Here is an 18,272-nt window from a genome sequence, read left to right as displayed (position 1 = left end):
GATCCTGCTGCCTTCTGGATGTTTCCTTATGGAGGGTCCACAGGCACCACAATACATCTGAGCCTGCAGCCCATCATCCCCCCACCTCTTCGAAACTTGCTAGGGTCTCTGAGACACCAGGCATCACCCTGGGCAAATCCTTGTCCCTCACCGGCCACCCCCAGCTAGTCATGTGTTCAGAAGCCACGCCCTATCCACCCCATCTCCTAGAGGGCTCAGATGCACCGAGGCTGCCCTGGTGCAGCCCGGGCCCTGGGTGTGTGGCCATCCAGCAGCCCTTTCTCCCCTTTCTCCAGCCCTTGCACTCCCTTTCAGTCTCCACCCCCCCCCCCCCCCCCCCCCCCCCCCCGGGCCAGAGAAGTTTTCTCAAATGCAGATCTGGCCACATGACTCCTCTGCTTAAAACTCTCCAAGAAAATATCCTGATGTTTATTAAATTCAACCCCATTCCTTGCATACCGATCAGTGATTCCCTAGCTATTCATTAACAGGAAAGGTGACTACTCTAGCCAAACTTTGTGCCAGAAGATTCTGAGGACTCCAAGTTGGGGTTAGGGAGGGAGAACAGGACATATATGGATGTATCACTCAAGTCCGAGCTGAATTCCCTCAGACCACCTGCGTCACCCCATCTTTGGATGATGGTGGTACATGCTGTGCTTGAATGTGTAGACACAGGAAGTGGGGATGCGGCAGAACACGTGACTGCTGCCCCTGGCAGAACCATCTTGCTATAGAAAGGATTGCCCATGAGGTCCTGTGAGCAGCGGCTTGGTGGCTTCTGGGCAGGGAGACCGTGGAGGGCTTTCTGGGGACACTCCCTCTGAGGCATTGCCCTGGTGTGCTGGGTCCTCCGTTCTTGGTGTCTGTGGAGTGAGACTCTCAGCATCTCTGGCTTCCTGTACTCCTGGGGAGGGGTAAGGCAAGGAGACCCAGCATGACCTTTGGTCCCAGGCCTGGACAGGTACTTGGGTCATTCTTAGTTCCTTAGCTGGAGGGTCAGACGGACTCCACGTGACCCTGCGGTTTGAATGCCCAGGGCTTCCGGGACTTCTATTGGATCTTTCCACTTGGGGGTGTCCTTTCTTTGCCTCCATGGCAGGGCTGTGTTCACCCGCTAGTCTCCCTGTGTTGGGTGGGGGTGGGTCAGAAGGTGTGTATAGAGGCCTCTGACCGAGCCTTGACCTTGTCACAGGGAGGTTCCACCCAGCTTCCAGGTACCACATGTGGGGCCAAGAGGAAAGCTGAACTGGGCCAGGACAGCTGGGTTGGGTAGGGAAGGCTGGGGACTGGGACCTTCAGGCCCACTGTCATGGTCCCCATGGGGGAGGGTGGATTATAGAGCTACTGAGCTACGCCAGGGATGGAGGGACAGAAGCCAAGGCTGAGTCCCAAGACTGGAGCCCCTTGGTCTGGTTGGGTTGAGTAGAGACAGGTGAGGGGGAGAACAGGAAATAGACCAGGCTGAGGGGGAGGGTCAGCTTTGACCTTTCCCTAGCCACTGGGGTTTTCCCCAAGCTCCTGCTGAGCAGCCAGACAACAGATTTCTTAATCCCACTGTCAGCCTTCCAAGATGCCCCGCCCGCAGGAGCAGTAATGTGTCACTCTTTTCCCCAGAGCCCAGCCCTGCTGCCAGGAAGGGGGAAAGCAGACACAAAAACTGGGGAGGCCGGGGGCTTGGAGGTGAGGCACCAACTCTCTTCCTGTCTCCCTGGTCCTCAGACCTGCTTTCTTACCCAGTCTCTGAAAGATGACCTCGAATGCCAGCTTGAGTGGGCAGGGCACCGGCCAGGGGAGGCCAGGCCTGGAAGCTCATTACCATGGGAGGGAGGGCAGTTTCTCTCCACCTCCCCTCCTTCCTCCCTCGCCGCCTTCCTTACTTGCGCCTCTTCTCCAGGGCCAGACTAAGCCTGGGCTGATCTCAGGCAGACACGGACAGACCCCACGGCAGCTCCAGGAGCCCAGATACCAGCAGCCAGAGAGAAGGCCCAGAAGCTTCCTGCAGCCATGTCGGCCCTCATCCTGCTCATTCTGGGCCTGTTCACGGCAGTGCCACCCGCCAGCTGTCAGCAAGGTAGCGTGGGACTGGGCCTGCCGTGGTGGCTGTGGCGAGGAGGGCTGGGCTGGGTGGTGGAAACCCAGTGGAGGATGGGGTGGTCCTCTGGCCTCCCTCACCACCCTGGACACATACAGTTGGGAAGGAGAAGCAGGGATTGGGCTCACTGGAGGAACCTCCAAAGGCAGAGATCTCTGAGCAAGGCTTCTGTCTGGGACTTGTTTTCCACGAGTGAGGAATGCAGGGTGGGGAGGTGGGGGGGGGGGAATAGAGACCTAGAGGAGTTGAGACCCAAGATCTAGGAGCAGGAATTGCCTTAGAGATGGCAGGGTCCTGGGGCTACAAGGAAGAAGGGAGGGGCCCAAGCAACCCCCCAAACGGCGGGCTTGTTCCAGGGGAGGGGCAGTGTTGTCCGGGGCCTGCTTCCTGGGCTTGGGAAGAGGACAGTGCCCCAGTGTGGTCCCCACCGCGTACCTGAGATTTGTCCAGCTCTGCCTATGTCTTGTAGCCTGGAGAAAATCACTGGCCCTCTTTGAGACTCAGTTTTCTCATCCATAAAACGAGGACTGTAAACTTGCCCTGCCTACTTCCCAGGGCTGCTGCCAGGGCTGGGGTGCAGGAAAGTTTCACACCAGTGAGGAGCCACACCCTGAGATCTGGAAGTGTGGGGGACTCAGCAGGTGGGATTTGGGTCCAGAGAGGACCGGCAAAGATGTTTCCAGAGTACCCCTCCCTTGCAGGAGCCCTGAGCTTGCATGCACGTCTACTTCCCTTCTGCCTTGCAGTCTTGGCAGCCCTCTTAGAAACAAGATCAGAGGGGTCCAGTAACTTGTGTGAATCACACAGCAGAGCAAGAAGGGATGTAGCCAGGGTGCAGGAGCTCCTGGCTCCAGGGGCCCAGACCAGGTTTGCCACTCACCGCTGACAAAATCCAAAGGCGGAGAGACGAGTGGTGGGGAAACAGGAAAGGGATTTATTTCATTGAGGCCGACACCAGGAAGACAGTGGACCAGAGTCTCAAAGGCTATCCCTAAAGTGGAGAAAAGACTTCCAGGTTTGTGTAAGGAAAATGTGGGACAAAGGTGGGTGGGTACCTGCAGGTGGGCAGTGAAGGTCAGGTCTTTGTCTTGGGGTCAATCACAGAGGTCTTGCTGGCTCAGGGCAGTCCTGATTTCTTGAGAGGGTAGTTTTGGTTTCCTTTGGAGACGCTTTGCCCTCAGGGTATTTTGCCTGATTTGAGAGATAAGCTGGAAAGAAGAATTTAATCAAAGTGAAAGTTTGAGGTCGAAAGGGAGGATGGTTGAGTCCTCCTGCGGGGACAGAACTCAGATCACCTCTGTCTCCAGGTTCTGACCCTTGTGCTGTATGTTCACTTCAGAGCCACCTGGAAGGAGAATCAGGGACCGGAGTTCCCTGTGTGTCTGGAGGGAGCTGGCTGAAGGGTCTGGAGGAGGCAGGGAGGGGCCTCCCAGGGCTTGAGGCCTAGTCACTGACCTGAGGAACCATTGTTTCTTGGGCAAACAATGAAGCCAAAGCACTGCTTTTTGGCAAGTATGGAAGTCAAGATAACCACACTGACCTGGCGACAGACCAGAGAGTTCCCAGATCCCTCCCTTGTCCCCAGTACCTACTAGGCTCAGAGAGGAGGCAGGGCCTTCGCTGCAGCAGGAGAGCTTTAAGGTAGACTCAAGGAAGGACTTTTGAGTGAGAGTGAGGCCGAGTGAGGTTTTTGATGCCCAGCCTGGGCCCCTCAAAGTACAGGATGACACTAGCGATGCATGTGTTTTAGCCTGGAGGCAAGACCCTTCGGGGGCCTCCTGCTGGCCTCTGTCCCCTCCTGAGACCTGCCTGCGACTGCATGTCTGTCCTCTGTAGGGTCAAGCTCCCTCAGGCTCATGGAACACAGTCATGCCTGGGGGAGGGGAGAGCCCTTTGGGGCAGCCAGTGACTGAGGGCAGAGATTCTGGGAAACCATGAGGGTTAAAGGTGGTGTCGAAGGTCAAGGGTCAAAAGATAGAGAAGGTGGGGGGCACCTGGGTGACTCAGTCGGTTAAGCATCCGACTTCAGTTCAGGTCATGATCTCACAGTTCAAGACTTCGAGTCCCACATCAGGCTCTCTGCTGCCAACACAGAGCCTGCTTCACATCCTCTATATCCTTCTCTCTCTTCCCCTCCCTGCTCATGTTCATTCTCTTTCTCTCTCAAAAATAAATATAAAAAAAATTAAAAAGAAGAAAAAAAGGTAGATGGATGGGGCCTCAACCTGGTCTCTGGCCTAGTCCCAGAGGCATCCAGCTGGAGAAGACAGAAGGGGAGCAGCTTTTGAAGCTTTCTACCTGGGCCCCACGACCTGGAGGAGAATTTGCCCTTCTGCCTTGCCTTTCCAAGGGTGTTCTGTCCCCGCCATCTCTCAGGCACCCTGACACCCCTGGCTGAGCAGTCTTGCCTGTCCCGCACTCCCACCCCCTACCTAGTATCAGAGCAAAGTCTTTACAGAACAGGATCTTCCAGATGCCAGACCCGCCCTCTCACAGGGAGATGGGGAGATACCCTCAGCTGGCAAGGCCCAGGCCGGCCATCCAGAGGGCTGCTCTTTGGTCCTTGGGGCCCAGACACTTGTAGGGCGTCCTGCATGTGACTCACATGGAGGGATAGGTGGAGGCTCTGGGCTGTCCCTCCTTGGCTCCTCATTTCTTCTTTGAATTCTTGTTTTCCAACTATCGTCCCTTTTTTTTGTTTTAAAGTTTATTTATTTTTTTTGAAACAGAGAGAGACAGAGAGAGAGAAAGAGAATCCCAAGCAGGCTCTGCACTGTCAGCGCAGAGCCCGATGTCCACGCAGAGCTCATGACCTGAGCTGAAGTGGGAAGCTTAACTGATAGCCATTCAGGTGCCCCGCCACCACCGCCCCCCCCCCCCCCCCCATCATCCCTTACTTTAGCTCAGTGGGGTCAGGTCGGTCCTCCTTGCCATCCCTGCTGCCTCAGAATGTCTCTTCTGGTCCTGGCAGCAGGCTGATGGCCTGTGACACAGGCTCTAGCCCTTGCTCCCCTCCCCCTCCCCCCTTCTTCCATTCTGCACTTGCAGCCCCCACTGCTGCCGAGCCTGCTGCAGCATCCCTGCTCCCCTCTTTCCAGGCCTGGGGAACCTGCAGCCCTGGATGCAGGGCTTAATCGCTGTGGCTGTGTTCCTGGTCCTGGTCGCAATTGCGTTTGCTGTCAACCACTTCTGGTGCCAGGAAGAGCCGTGAGTACTGCGGCGGGGCTGGGGTCTGGGCTGGGCAGGCAGGGCAGGCCCCAGGACCACCGCTACTGCTCTAGTAGTGGTGAGGAGGGCCTCGGAGACCCGGAGTCCAGTCCTGTCACTGTGCAGAAGTGAGACTGAGGCCCAAGTTCTCTAGGACTGGCGCTCGGGCTCGCCGGCCCCCAGACACGGCTCTGTTGGCCTCCACGGTTCTGCGAGCTTTGGGGACAATGTCTTCTCTTCTCAAGGTCTCAGTGTTTCTATCTGTAGAGTCAGGACACTGGCTTAGCCTGTGATGGGGGTTGTGAAAATCTCTGGGAAGAAAGGCTCCGTCCTTCTTCAGGGTCAGGTGCTGTGCCACGTGCAGGGGTACAGGGGGGCAGTGGGACAGACAGACACAACCCCTGAACTCTCAGGCTCCCAGACCGGAAGACAAGGAGTGATCCCAGTGCAAGTACCAATGGTAAAAGGGAGAGCAGACTGCAGTGCTGGGCCTGCCCTGGTCTGGGGGGCCGGGGATGGTAGTCCAAGAAGGCTTCCAATTGCATGTTTATTCTGAAGCCTAAAGAATGCAGAGGAGCGCCTCTCGGGATAGAGTAGCACGGGAAGAGCATTGCAGCTGATGGAAGAGGGCATCGAGGCCACCAGGGGTCCAAAGTGCAGGACACTGAGGTCGAGGGCGGTGGGCTGAAATCCAGTCCACTCTGTGCTGGCCGATCCTGGAATAAGGCTGCACCTGCCAATAGCTCCCACGGAGGGGCCTGGTGCCAGGGTGCTAGCCAAGGCCCTGTGCAGCCCACTGCAGGAACACGAGCAGTCATGCGTAGAGAGAAGGATGGGAGGCCTGAGATAGACTGGCAAGGTAGGCAGGGCCCGGGCCTGGCAGACCCTCGTACACCTATACCCCAAACTGTGGGCTTTATTTTTCGTGCAGTGGGAATCCGGTGAGAGCTTGTACGCTGGTCCTGGGATGAGAGTTGGCCTGAGCACAGGCACTCTGGCTGCTCCGTGGGGCATGCGTGGGGTAGGGGCCAGTCTGCAGGTGAGAAGGGCAGGGCGGGGGGCTGAGAGCATGAGGTGAGAGAGTCTGGACTCTGGAGGGAGCAGAGGGGATAGAGAGGCACCATGTCTGACGGCTGTCTAGGGGTCTGGTCCCCAGAAGTTGGTGGATGGGGACGGCGGGGGGCAGGAGGAAGGAAGGACAAGGATGCGTCCAGGCTTCAGATAGTACCACTTACGGAGACGGAGCATGAGAGGCAGATCTCTGGGCAACTGCTGAGTTTAATTTGAGACATACTAAGTCTGAGGTGCCTGTGGGGTGTCCAAGGAAGGACAAGCAGCAGTAAGAGTCCCCGTGACCCATGTAAGAATAGTTTCAGGTAGGCAGGAGCAGAGGCCACAGTCACTGGGTTTAAACTGGAATAAGAGGCCAGGAACTTTTTGTCAGAAATGTTATTTTTTTTTCAACTGATCCAAGCTCTGCCTTCAGTGGAAGTTGACCATGTCTGTACCTAATTCCCTTGTGGAAATCTGGGCAGACACTAAATCCTGTTGGGTCTTGAGCTGAGGCCAGAAGGAAAATTGCACAAAGTGTGAGGCCTTGGATACATCTTTTGCAAATCTTGGACTGGGACCTGAGGCCCCCACCTTGGAGCAGGGAGAAGGGCGGGAAGGCCCATGGAGTGGGGCCAGAATCAGGCCACTGGCAGGGCCCCTACTGGAGAGAAGGGCTTCTGCCCAGGGCCAGCCACTGCTCTTGGACTCGTGAGAACCAGAGCCTAGAAAGGTCTGATTAGGCAAGGGGGAGGAGGGAGAACAAAGAGGGTAGGGACCTAGGGAGCCCGACTGATGAGCCCCATCCATAGGGAGCCCATGAACACAGTCACGACCGTTGGAAACAAGGCAGATGGAATCCTGGTAGGAACAGACGGAAGGTACTCCTCGATGGCGGCCAGCTTCAGGTGAGATGATGGTACAGGGTAACCACTCTGCGCTCCAGAAGGACCAGATGCTTCCGAGGGGTGGGAGGGGGCTAGAAGGTGGGAAGGCAGGGAAGGAGGAGGACTCATGTGGGGAAGGGCTCAGTGAAGAGAGGAGCTCAGGGAGGTGGCAATGGGGGCTTTGTGAGGGTGCAGGGCTCCTTGGGGACCTGACGCTCAGCTGGGGAGAGGGCCCAATAAGGGGGTAGGGACGGGTAAGGGGAGCAGCTCACAGGCAGACTGGGATTCATAGGGAGGAGTGCAGTGGGGGAAGGTGACTCTGAAGGGATGAGTCGGGGGCACTCAATGTGGAGAGAGGGGTGAGTAGGGGCGGCAGCTCAGTATGGAGGTGGACTCCACGAGGGGGTTGCTCAGTGGGGGCCCAGTGGGGGAGGGGCTCAGTGTAGGAGAGAGATGGGGCTCAGGGAGGGGTGCTGAGAGGCCTCCAGTCTCAGGTGCACCTGGGGCCAGATGTGGGCAGGGGAACCCCTTCTGGCACTCAAGGATTATTTATTCTGGAAGATACTGCTGTCAACAGTGCAGGATAAGGCAGGGAGAAGGGGATGGGATGGAATGGGTGGTGACCCCTGTCATCCTCTTTCAGGTCCAACGAGCACGAGAATGCCTATGAGAATATCCCCGAGGAGGAGGGCAGGGTCCGAAGCACCCCCATGTGACCCCCGCTTGCCTGTGGGCCCCAGCTGTGAGCCCAGGTGCCTGTGATGGATGCCCAGATCACCACTCAAGCCGCTCCTTCTCTGTGTAGGAATCTACAGTAAGGGGCCGACTCTTCCAACCCCACACTGCCCACCTTCTCTGGAGTGGTCACCAGCCAAAGTCAAAGCTCAGGCTGTATCCAGGTTAGGGCTCAGCTATGGCTCTGGGGGGTTTCCTAGGAGGTTTCCCACCCAATTCAATTCAGAAGACCCTTCTGAAGAGGACAGTCAGCTCATCACCACCTGCCTTGCCTCATACCGTCTTCCTCTAACCTTGGAAATGCCTCTTATTTCTGTGAAATAAAGATGTTTCGTATTTCCAGGCCTGATGCTCCCAGGGCTCAGAAAGAGCCCCTCAGGTTTACAGCCAGGCCCAGTCTTGCTTTCTGAATCATGACAATCACCTTCCAAAGCCACTGTCATGGTGACTTTGGAGGATTATCCAGGAAGCCCTCTCTGAGAGGCCCATGGGGCTAGGGAGCTCAGCCACTCTACCCCTTGTAGAGACCCTCCTGCCAGCACCCCTCCCCTGACCTGCTCTTAACAACTGTGATTCTGGGCCCTTCTTGGCGCAGCAGCATTCCCCTTCCCTATCCTATCCTCCATGTGGCCTGATTGCTGGCGGTTCACTCATCCCTCATCCAGCCAGCTCTAGCAAGCTCCAAGAGTCTTGGGCTAGGACTCAGGAAGCCTGGCTTTGAGTGCCTGTCCCCTGCCGGCTTACTATGTGACTTTGGGAGAGCTATAGTCCTCTCTGAGCTGAGCTTCCCCTCTGGGGACAGTTTGGCCAGTCTTGCCACAGAGCTGGAGTAGAATCATCCTCACAAGTGCCACTGACTTCTAGTTCTGGGTGGGGGTGGAGTCAGGGAACTGGGTCCCCAGGAGAATGAAGCAGGAGGGAGTCAGGGGAGGAGGCGTACTTAGCAGGCTGGCTGACCCTGGAGGCCCCTCATCCCTGTGACTGTCATTCTTATGGGAACGGGCAGAGTCGGGGGCAGGTGGGTGACAACCTGAGACCCACCCAGGAGCACTCCCAGATCTAGAGGAGTGGGGCTAGAGGGTAGGAGGCAATCCACCTTGTCCCAAAGATCTCTCTCTGCCAGCTGTCTCAACCCATCACAGCCCCCTAGCTTCACCATTTCAGCCATTGCCTTGCTGTTCAAAGGCTTCAGCCAGATGCTCAGGGAGAGATCCATCTGAAATCTGAATTAGCCTTTCTCACCGCACGGAAGTCTAGTTTGCAGCCTGCAGCAGTGGGAAGAGCCCTGAGCAGAGGGACGGCAGGCCTACCCTTGCCTGCTGTGTGACTCAGGACAAGTTGCCTTCCTTCTCTGAGCTGAAGCTCAGAGAATTGTGGCTGTGCTCATGTAGACAGTTGCCTTCTTACCCACCTCTGTCAGTTTAAACTCTGCATATTCCTTTTTCTTGGCCCTGCCAAGGTTCTTTTTTGTCTAGGAAGTCCTCCCTGACTAGATCAGAGGGCAGAACCAGGGGGGCAGCCAGACCAGCCTATTCCTGAAGGAGAGATGGAGGTTACTTGAGGGCCTCTGCTAAGGCACAAACAGCCCCTTCTTCCTTTCTAGCCTCCTTGGTCTGAACCTTTTGGCTGCCTGCATTCTTCTGGCAGGAAGCTCCGTTCCTTCCCCGCCCCCGCCCCTTGTCCCTGAGGGGTGGAGGTGGGTTCAGAACCGGCCCCACAAGCGCCCTGCCAATGCTCAGCAAGTGAAGCCCCGCCCCTCTCACCTGTGAGGCTTCCCAGCAGGAGCCCGTGGCAGTTGGCCGTCGCTGTCCTGCCAGGTTCCTGGGGCAGGCCACCCTCTCCCTGCCTTGGCCTCTTTGGGAGGCTCCCTAGCCCCCTCTCCATGGTGGAAGGACCAGGATGGTGGGAACCCTGGGGTCCTTGCAGGTGTCGCGCTGGCACTGACCTTCCCCCACCCCATGTTCTTGCCCTGGCAGAGGGCAGGGGGCATGGGGCTGCCGGCCCCAGAGCCCCCAGTCCTTATCGCCGGTTCCCACCTGCCAGCCTGGCCAGATGAGGGAGGGAAAGGAGGCTGGGCCCGGGCCAGGGCGGTGCTTAATGACCCTCCGGGGCCTAATCTCAGGCTGGCAGCCGCTGAGTGGCTCAGGCTTGCTCCTGGAGGAGGCTGATAACACACCAGCTGGGCCCCCCACCATCTATCGGGGCTGCACAGCCAGTCCCAGGGGGCGGTGATCAGGGGGCCTGGGGAAGGGAGCCTCTGGGCTGGGGCAGGTTGGGAGGCGAGCTCCCCCCGGCCAGGCCCCCGGGGGGAGGGGATTCTGATCGCCTTGAGTGACAGATAAGGGGAGGGACTGGAGCGGCGGGCTGGCCCGGCAGGACCCCCCCCTCCCCCCCCCCCCGCCGCGCCGAGGCCCTTATGTCTTCACGACTTCCTGCTCCTTCCCCACCCTTTTCTCCCACCCACTCCTGGTCTCCTTTTTTGCTCCCCCCCCCCCCCCCCCCGCCTTTATCCATCTCTGTCTGTTTCTCTTTTTGAGTGCACCTCTTGGCCTCTGCTTTTATCTCCATCTTCCTGTCTCTCCCGTCTCCTTCTTCCACCTGAGCTAGTGCTCACCGGCTCCTCTCTCCCCTTGCATCCTTTCTCTGTTTCCAGGAGGTTCCCTGTGTTGCCTCTTCCCCCGCGGGCCCCACCTGCCAGGCTTCCCTGGTGCCTATCCCTTGGCTGGGGCAAGTCCCTTGCCCTCCCTCACTGGAGTTTCACCTCTCAGTGTGGCGCCATCTACCGCTGATCTGTCCACCTGCTCTCTGGGCCGAAAGCCCAGGTTGCCCAGGCCCTGGCAGGGAGACCAGGAGATTCTCCTACTGCTATAGGGCCTTCTTGCTCCTCCTGCTTCCTGGAACAGGGCTTGCACCTTTCTTTTTCCTTCTCTACCTAAAACGTGTGAATTTCACAGGGTTACATTATAGGTTACATGAAGCTCAGCCACTTAAGGCTCCGCCCAGGAACTTCAGAGTTGAAGGTAGATGGCAGCACTGCTTACTTCAATTAGACTGGAAGAGGAACTTCCAGTCTGGAGTTGGTGTCAAAAAAAAAAGGCTGTGGAAATCTATCTCGAGTGTCACCCGTTATGGGACAGAGTGCCAGGTGGTTGGAATGATTTTCAAGATTGCTTCCCTTACGCTCAGTGTAACATGAGTAGAAATACAGGAGCCAGCAGATCAAGACTGCTGCTCACCAGGGATTCCTCCCTCAGCGTAGGGTACAGGTGGGGTTGGGGATGCAGAGTGGCACTCCAGGAGTGACCCTAGTCACACCCCCCCCCCCCCACACACACACTGTCTTGTCCCCTTGAACCAAGTTCACAGGTGAACCACACAGTTGAAGCTGTCAGAACCTGCTCTGGGACCAATGTGGGAGGCATCTATCCCCCTCCAAGTCTGTCCTAGGGACTGGAGCCCCCAGCTGGGTGTCCTCTCCATTTCTAGTCCCCAGAAGTACACACAGCGGCCAAGAGCTTGAGCTTGAGAATCATGCAGACTCTGGTTCAAATTCCATCTCTGTTCCTCACTGCTTGTGGACCACCTAGCACCTTTAGTGCCCACTGGCTTGCCAGTAGGATTGGTTCTGTTGTGTCTTTCCTGCAGGGCTGCTGGGAGGAAACAGAGATAATATATGCTATTATTGCAGCTGTCATTTGCCAGAAAGCCCCCTAGGCGCAGCAGAAAGTCCTTCCCCACCCCGGGGCTGGGCATTCCCCTGGGTCTTTCCAGCCATTTCTGCACACACCACCCTGTGACCTGTTTAACTGTGAGGCCTGGTTGCTCCTCGAGCGCAGGAACAGGGTCACTTCCCTCTGCATCACCGGCACATTGGGCAGGGCTGGACTCAGGGGAAGGGAACCCCTAGGTGTGCTGAGGAAACCCAAAGGAAGGGGCTAAGCCTAGTTTTCCATCCAGGTGTATGTCTGTCCATACCCTTCAGCCCGTATAGGTGGAGACACACTGCACACACATGCACTCACTCTTTCACGGTTTCTGATTGGAGGTTGTGGGGGTCAGTGATGAGCCAGCCCCCCTGAACATCCATGCTCCACCCAGCCAAGTCTGTCTGCCTATGGCCTCGGCTGCCATCTGGTGGCTGCACACTCAACAGGAAGGGAGATTTCAGCAGAGCTTTTGAACTTGAGCGTCAGGCAGGGCTCTTCCTCCTTACTGCTGTACTGGAGGCTTTCCCAGGGCATGGCTCCAGGGACCCCACACCCCCACAGGTTGTGCCAGCAACGTCCTCAACTTCCTGTAGGCTTCAAGGGCACCGGCCTCCAGTGCTCCCCTCCTTGTGGTCCCAAAGGCCAAGGCTGTGAGTCGCTTAGGTTGTAAGCACTACTGGTGGGGGCCAGGCTCTTGGGGGCTTCGTCCTGATGACACACATCCTTTTCTCTCAGAAATGGTATAGGAGGCCAGTGGCTTCTGCCCTGGGGTGCTACTCCAGAGGACAAGGGATGACAAAGGTTCTTGGATATGTTCCTGGGAGACCCCCTGGAAAAGCAGAAAAGAGGAAGCTTGATGTGTGTGAGAGAGAGACAGAGAAAGAAATGAGAAAGTGTGAGAGACAGAAGTCAAGGACAAGTTCCAGTATTGTCCTGAGCAAGGTGCAAGGTGGGGGAGGCTGGGACATTGCGCTGGGTTATACAGGCTGTGTCTCCACTAACCGGGCCCTGCAAGCTGGTTTGGGCCTGTGTCTGCCTGCAGGGAAGGGTGCTTTTTTCCAATTCTCACAAAGGCACCATACAGGCTAGTGAATGGTGCTGGGAATGGCAGGTGCCAGGGAGGAGACAGGCAAGAGTGCATGTGGGGGTAAGGTTGCATTTATTGGCAGTGGAATCTGGGGATGGACTAGAGGGCAAGGTGGGTACACAGTTCAGGTCTGAAGCTCAGGTGAGCAGTTAGTAGTTGAGCCAGACATTTTGCCTTTTCCAGTTGGATGCCCACTGGGAGGTTAAGAGCCCAGGTCTGGATCAGGCAGCCTAGATATGGCACTGCTTGGACACTTAATACCAAGAGATCTTGGATGAGTGAACGCAACTCACTAAGCTCAGTTTACTCATCTGTAAAATTGGAGGCAGTAAATGGTATCTATCTAATAACAGATGTAAAGATTAACAGAAACGGTGCACGTAAGACACATAGAGTAGCGCCTAGCCCACATTTAGTGTGCAATAAATGTTAGCTGTTGTTTTTATTTCTACTATCATTACAGGATGAGGAATTGCATGCAAGACCACAGTGTGTCAGAGCTAGCAAAATATTTAGAATGATTTAGCCCAGTTTGCTAATATTGTACTGTGGAATCTGAAGCCTGAGATCATGTACTGAATTGGGGTGAGAGGTAGCTAATGAGTACATGCCTGGCTAGTGAGTACAGAACATGCTGGACCCAGCTGCCCTTCTGGACTTCTGGAGGCACCGGCATAATGGAGCTGGTTATGTGTCTTTGTTCTGCATCGCTGAGGCCGGTACAGTTCTGCACATGGACTTTGCAAATGAATAACCAGACTCTTGACCGGTTCTGGCCATGAGCTTGGGCATGTGGGATGGGGGTGGTGAGGACAGGTACTGACAAAGTGGGGAAAGGGTCAGGGGGGAGGAGGAGAGGGAGAGATGGGGAGAAGCTGAGGGAAACATCTTCCAGACCCCAAAAGCTAACAACCTGGAGCAAGAGACCGGGAAGAGCCTTCCCTCAAATCCAAACACAGTGATGGTGGTGGCACTGCTGGTTTTTACGTGGAAACTGAGGGTTACTATATAGCAGAGAGGACACTTTCTGATTGGAGCCTCATTCATATCACCTACCAGGTGGATATAACTGGGCCCATTTTCTCGAGGAGAAAATGCAGACACAGAAAGGGAGGTGGCTTTAGCGACATTGGTCTAGTTATTGGTATTGGGCTCTAGTCTTTTGACTTTATTTTTAAATTTTTTTTGAAGTTTACTTATTTATTTTGAGGGAGAGAGAGAGGGGAAGTGAAGCTGGGGAGGGTCAAAGAGAGGGAGAGAGAGAATCCCAAGCAGGCTCTGTGCTGTCAGTGCAGAGCCCAAAATGGGGCTCGAACCCACGAACCAACTGTGAGATCATGACCTGACCTGAAATCAAGAGTTGGATGCTTAACTGACTGAGCCACCTAAGTGCCCCTAGTCTTTTGGCTTTAAGTCCATTGCTAATTGTCCCCTATCATAGAGTTCTCTGTAGTGTGTGTGTGTGTGTGTGTGTGTGTGTGTGTGTGTGACATCGGAAGCTGAAGAAAACAGTGTTTGCCATTGCAGAGCTAACTGCGTTTGGAAAGATGCATCTGGGCAGGTTGAAAGGGATCCCTTCAAGTGTCTAAGAAGAGTGGTCCACATTTGCCGGTTCTGTCTCCATCCTTCCTACCTGCTCCTCAACTTTGTAGCCTCAATTTCAGCCGCAGCACTGCTGAACTACCCTCACCAAGTGCATTAGAGTCCCATTTTCTTGTTGCAAGGTGATCCTTCTGCTCACAACATAATGGGATCATGGCCATTTTCTCTGCAGCCTCCTGGCTCCTGATCACGTGTCCTCAGTTCACCAGGTTCCCACAGGCCTGTTGGTTCATGTTGGGTCATTGGCGTTGCTCTCTGTGAACGTGGAACTGTGAGGCAGAGACCACATCTGTCTTGTTTATTGTAGTGTCTGAGTGTCCAGCACAGGCCCAGAAAACTGGGGGTCTCCAGTACATGTTTGTTGAAAGAATGACATGGGGATCTCATGCATTCAGTTCATTCCCATTACTGCCCATGAAGTATCAACTTCCAGATCAACCCTTCCATCTGGTACCCACCTGCCTCCTGCACCACTCCTTAGGTGCCTCAGGTCCAAGTGGAATCCTGATCTTTCACCAACGTGAGTCCCCTGTTCTTGTTAGTGGCACCACCACTCATCCACCCAAGACAGCGACAGGATTCACACCGGATTTCCCTCTTTCAGCCTCACTCCAGCTCCCCTGTTTCAGGTCTCCAGCTCACCTGGATGTTTGCAGCCATTTTTCCTATGTTGCTGTTTTCAATCTTGCTGCATGCTCAAACCAGCCTCCACGTTACCACTAGAGAGATTTGTCCCAAACACAGAGCCAACTGGGACCCAGCCCTTTACACCTGTGAGACGAACTCCACGGCTCCAGGCAGGTGCCGCTTAATGGTTATGGGCATGAGCTTGAAGCCAAACTTCCCTGAGCAAATCCCTCCCTGTCAACTTTATATTAGTGTAATATTGGGCAAGTTCATAACAAAGGCACCTCAGTGTCTGAAGCTGAAAATCTAGGGTGCAATGCCCATATATAGGGTTGTGGTGAAAAGTAAATGAGTTAATATATGTACAGAAAGCATATAGTAAATACTCAAAGCAACAGCCATTGTAATTTTCCTTTCTGTTGTGCCCGCAATATCTTGAGCAGCCAGTAGATGGCCACACTGAGGGTCCTCTGTGACTTGGCTTCTTTCTACCTCTCCAGCTTCCGGTCTCCCCCTCTTGCCACATACTTTACACTTCTTGAAGTTCTCCAGTTCCCTCCCCTGTCACGCTGCTCCACATCTTAGTGCCTGTGTTGTTCATGTGCAGGGCTCATAGTTTTCCTTCTGCCAGCCTCATGTCCCCTCAGGATGGCTCTCTGACACCCCTTTCCCTCCCCACGCTCTATGTCTGTGAGCTCCTGGAGGGCAGAACACCCCCAGGACATCTGGCACAGTCCCTGCACAGAGCAAGTGGTTGGTGTTTGTGGAATGGGCTGAATATGTCAGCTAGTCCCAGTTCAATTAAATCTATTGCATGACCTTGAGCAAATCACTTCACCTCTCTAGGACTCCATTTTCTTTTCTTTAAATGGACATTAAAAAGAGGATCTACTTCATATTTGTAGTGAGAGTCCAGTGTAAGGCTCTGGCATAAGACCTGGCATGCTGTAGTCTACGGTCACCATGCACAGCCATCTGCCAATCACTCACCACCTATTCCCACTGCCTACCAGCTATTGCTCACCCTATACTCACTCTTTTCACCTGGCCCAATTGAGGGTATTAAAAATGGTTTTACCTCTTCCCAAAGGTCTTTCTTTACCAAATAGGGTCTGGAATTAGTCTGCATGCCAGCTGGGCTGGGCGGACCTAGGGTTGGTTGACAGATCAACTGAGTCCAGTGGGCTTCCATTTGCCTGAAAAGAACAGCCTAGTCTCCCAGTCTCTGAAACCCAACTGTGCATCCCAGAAGACCACGTTCCCAGGTCTCTTTCTCCGTCCACCCGTTCCTGATGTCCCAGCTCAGTCTGCAGTGGGGCCAAAGGTCTGGTTTCCAGCTATTCCCATGGATCTCTGCACTCTGACTTCTCTCTATCTGGATGACCCTAGTCATTGTGCCTTTTTCATCAAAGCCCTGAAGCAATAACCCTTCCTTAGGATAAACTCCCAGGAGTGGAATGACTCCATCAAAGAACATGAACATTTCTAAGGCTCTTGAAAGGCACATGCTTTCTATTAGTTTCCCTAAGGGTTGAATCCATTTAAATTTCTCAGTTCTACCACAGTGTAAACCATAAGAGGATAGAGAAGATTCCAGTTTGCTTTGAGCCCATTTTCCAGAAGTTCATTCACAAAATATAGTGCTTTCTTTTTGCAAATGTCTGTTCCTGTTATCGGCTCCCTATTGCTTGTAATATCTTGAATTGCCACCAGATGGCAAAGCTTACACAGTCCCTGGGAAGATGGGTGCTGGACCAGCAACTCTCCTTTTCCAGAGAAAGAGGAGTCTGCTCAGCCTGGGGGTCTGAGTGGAGTGACCATTGATGGGATTCCAGGGGATTCCTGAGAAGACATGGGGGTGGCCCCAATGGATAGAAACCTGGCTGGAGTTCAGGAGTTTGGGATTCTACAACTGGCCCTACTCTGCCTCAAGTTTAGCTACCATTTCTTTAATTTTTTTAAGTGTTTATTTATTTTTGAGAGAGACAGAATGTGAGCAGGGGAGGCACAAAAAGAGGGGGGGCACAGAATCCGAAGTAGGTTCCAGGCTCTGAGCTGTCAGCACAGAGCGCCACTCAGGGCTCTAACCCATGAGCCATGAGATCATTACCTTAGTGGAAGTCAGATGCTTAACGCTGAGCCACCCAGATGAACTTCTTCTTCTTTTTTTTTTTTTAACTCTAATGTTTTATTTTATTTTGGGGAAAGAGAGTGTGTGAGGGGAAGGGGTAGAGAGAGAGGGAGACAGAAGATAGGAAGCCAGCTCTGCCCAAGCCTGATGTGGGGCTTGGACTCATGAATGGTGAAATCATGACCTCAGCTGAAGTCAGATGCTTAACCAACTGAGCCACCCAGGTGCCCCAGATACCATTTATTTCTTGAGGACCACCTGTCTGCTTTTTGTCCAACCATCACTGAAGAAGCATCCATCATTGGCATTTATGTATCATCATTATGGCAACTGGTTGTTTTATGCAAGTTTCAGGCAATGCAAAGCCCAAGACAAACCTGTGTGCTCATTGGCCACTAGAAAATATTTTTTAAAATGGAGGTTTTTAAAAAATGTTTATTTATTTTTATAGAGAAAGAGCAAGCAGGGGAAAGAGAGAGACAGAGAGAGAGAGAGAGAGAGAGAGAGAGAGAGAGAGAGAGAAGAGTCCAAGCAGGCTCCACGCTGTCAGTACAGAACCCCCCTTGGAACTTGATCTCGGGAACCATGAGATCATGACCTAAGCCCAAATCAGAGTCACATGCTTAACTGACTGAACTATCCCGGCATCCCTAAAATGGAGGTTTTGATGGCTGAATTTATAAACCAGGCATGGTGATGCAGGAAAGTGTGCTTTCTAAGGGGGGATGATTTTGCTTTTGTTAAACACTGCTTCCAGGCAGAATTTGGAGATATTAGAAGAGGAAAGATGGGGCAGCATGCTAATGGATGAAATAGGTGATGGCGAATGAGTTTAGCCCCTTTTAGTCACTGAACTGTTCACCTAGGCACCACCCTGGTGACTGAAGGCACACTTCATAATGGTGTCCAGGGTCATTAGGAAATGTGTTCAAAGAAGTTCAGATATGGGTCCTGGGTAATGAGCCTCTCACATATGTCCTGGAAAGAGAGACGAAGATCACATCATACAAAATGCCTATCGGTGTCTATTGGTCCCTTTTTTCTACATGTCCCTAATTCTCAAATTTTATGGTGGCTTTACAGCTTCTTTAGACTCTAAAGTAGAGAGAAATGGAGAGAAAATAAAAGTACAGTATAATTACAA

At 54.0% G+C, this 18,272-nt stretch overlaps 1 protein-coding gene and 2 long non-coding RNA genes across 3 annotated transcripts; 1 reads left to right on the top strand and 2 right to left on the bottom strand.

The window, feature by feature from the left end:
- Positions 1-408: 408 nt before the first annotated feature.
- Positions 409-2,639, bottom strand: LOC147577990 (uncharacterized). The gene is made up of 2 exons (XR_015254679.1): positions 2,531-2,639; positions 409-907 (listed from the first exon to the last, which is right to left on the bottom strand). It is a non-coding gene; the product is annotated as an uncharacterized LOC147577990 (long non-coding RNA).
- Positions 1,660-8,312, top strand: PDZK1IP1 (PDZK1 interacting protein 1). The gene is made up of 5 exons (XM_086716884.1): positions 1,660-1,683; positions 1,898-2,074; positions 5,194-5,302; positions 7,165-7,260; positions 7,883-8,312. The coding sequence occupies exons 2-5, from the start codon at positions 2,008-2,010 to the stop codon at positions 7,953-7,955; spliced, it is 345 nt and encodes a 114-aa protein (XP_086573010.1). The 5' UTR covers positions 1,660-1,683; positions 1,898-2,007; the 3' UTR covers positions 7,956-8,312.
- On the bottom strand, positions 6,563-10,020 carry LOC147577989 (uncharacterized). The gene is made up of 2 exons (XR_015254678.1): positions 9,738-10,020; positions 6,563-7,331 (listed from the first exon to the last, which is right to left on the bottom strand). It is a non-coding gene; the product is annotated as an uncharacterized LOC147577989 (long non-coding RNA).
- Between the last annotated feature and the right edge of the window lie 8,252 nt (positions 10,021-18,272).

Source organism: Puma concolor, chromosome C1 (genome assembly GCF_028749965.1).
Source record: "Puma concolor isolate L17-30 chromosome C1, mPumCon1.1.hap2, whole genome shotgun sequence".
In the NCBI taxonomy this organism is placed as follows: Eukaryota; Metazoa; Chordata; class Mammalia; order Carnivora; family Felidae; genus Puma; species Puma concolor.
This window is presented reverse-complemented; position numbering and strand designations above follow the sequence as displayed.

Coding starts and splice junctions, on each gene's coding strand:
- PDZK1IP1 (XM_086716884.1), top strand. CDS start 2,008: ATGTCGGCCCTCATCCTGCTCATTCTGGGCCTGTTCACGGCAGTGCCA. Junction 2,075..5,193: donor ACCCGCCAGCTGTCAGCAAG/GTAGCGTGGGAC, acceptor CCCTCTTTCCAG/GCCTGGGGAACCTGCAGCCC. Junction 7,261..7,882: donor TCGATGGCGGCCAGCTTCAG/GTGAGATGATGG, acceptor ATCCTCTTTCAG/GTCCAACGAGCACGAGAATG.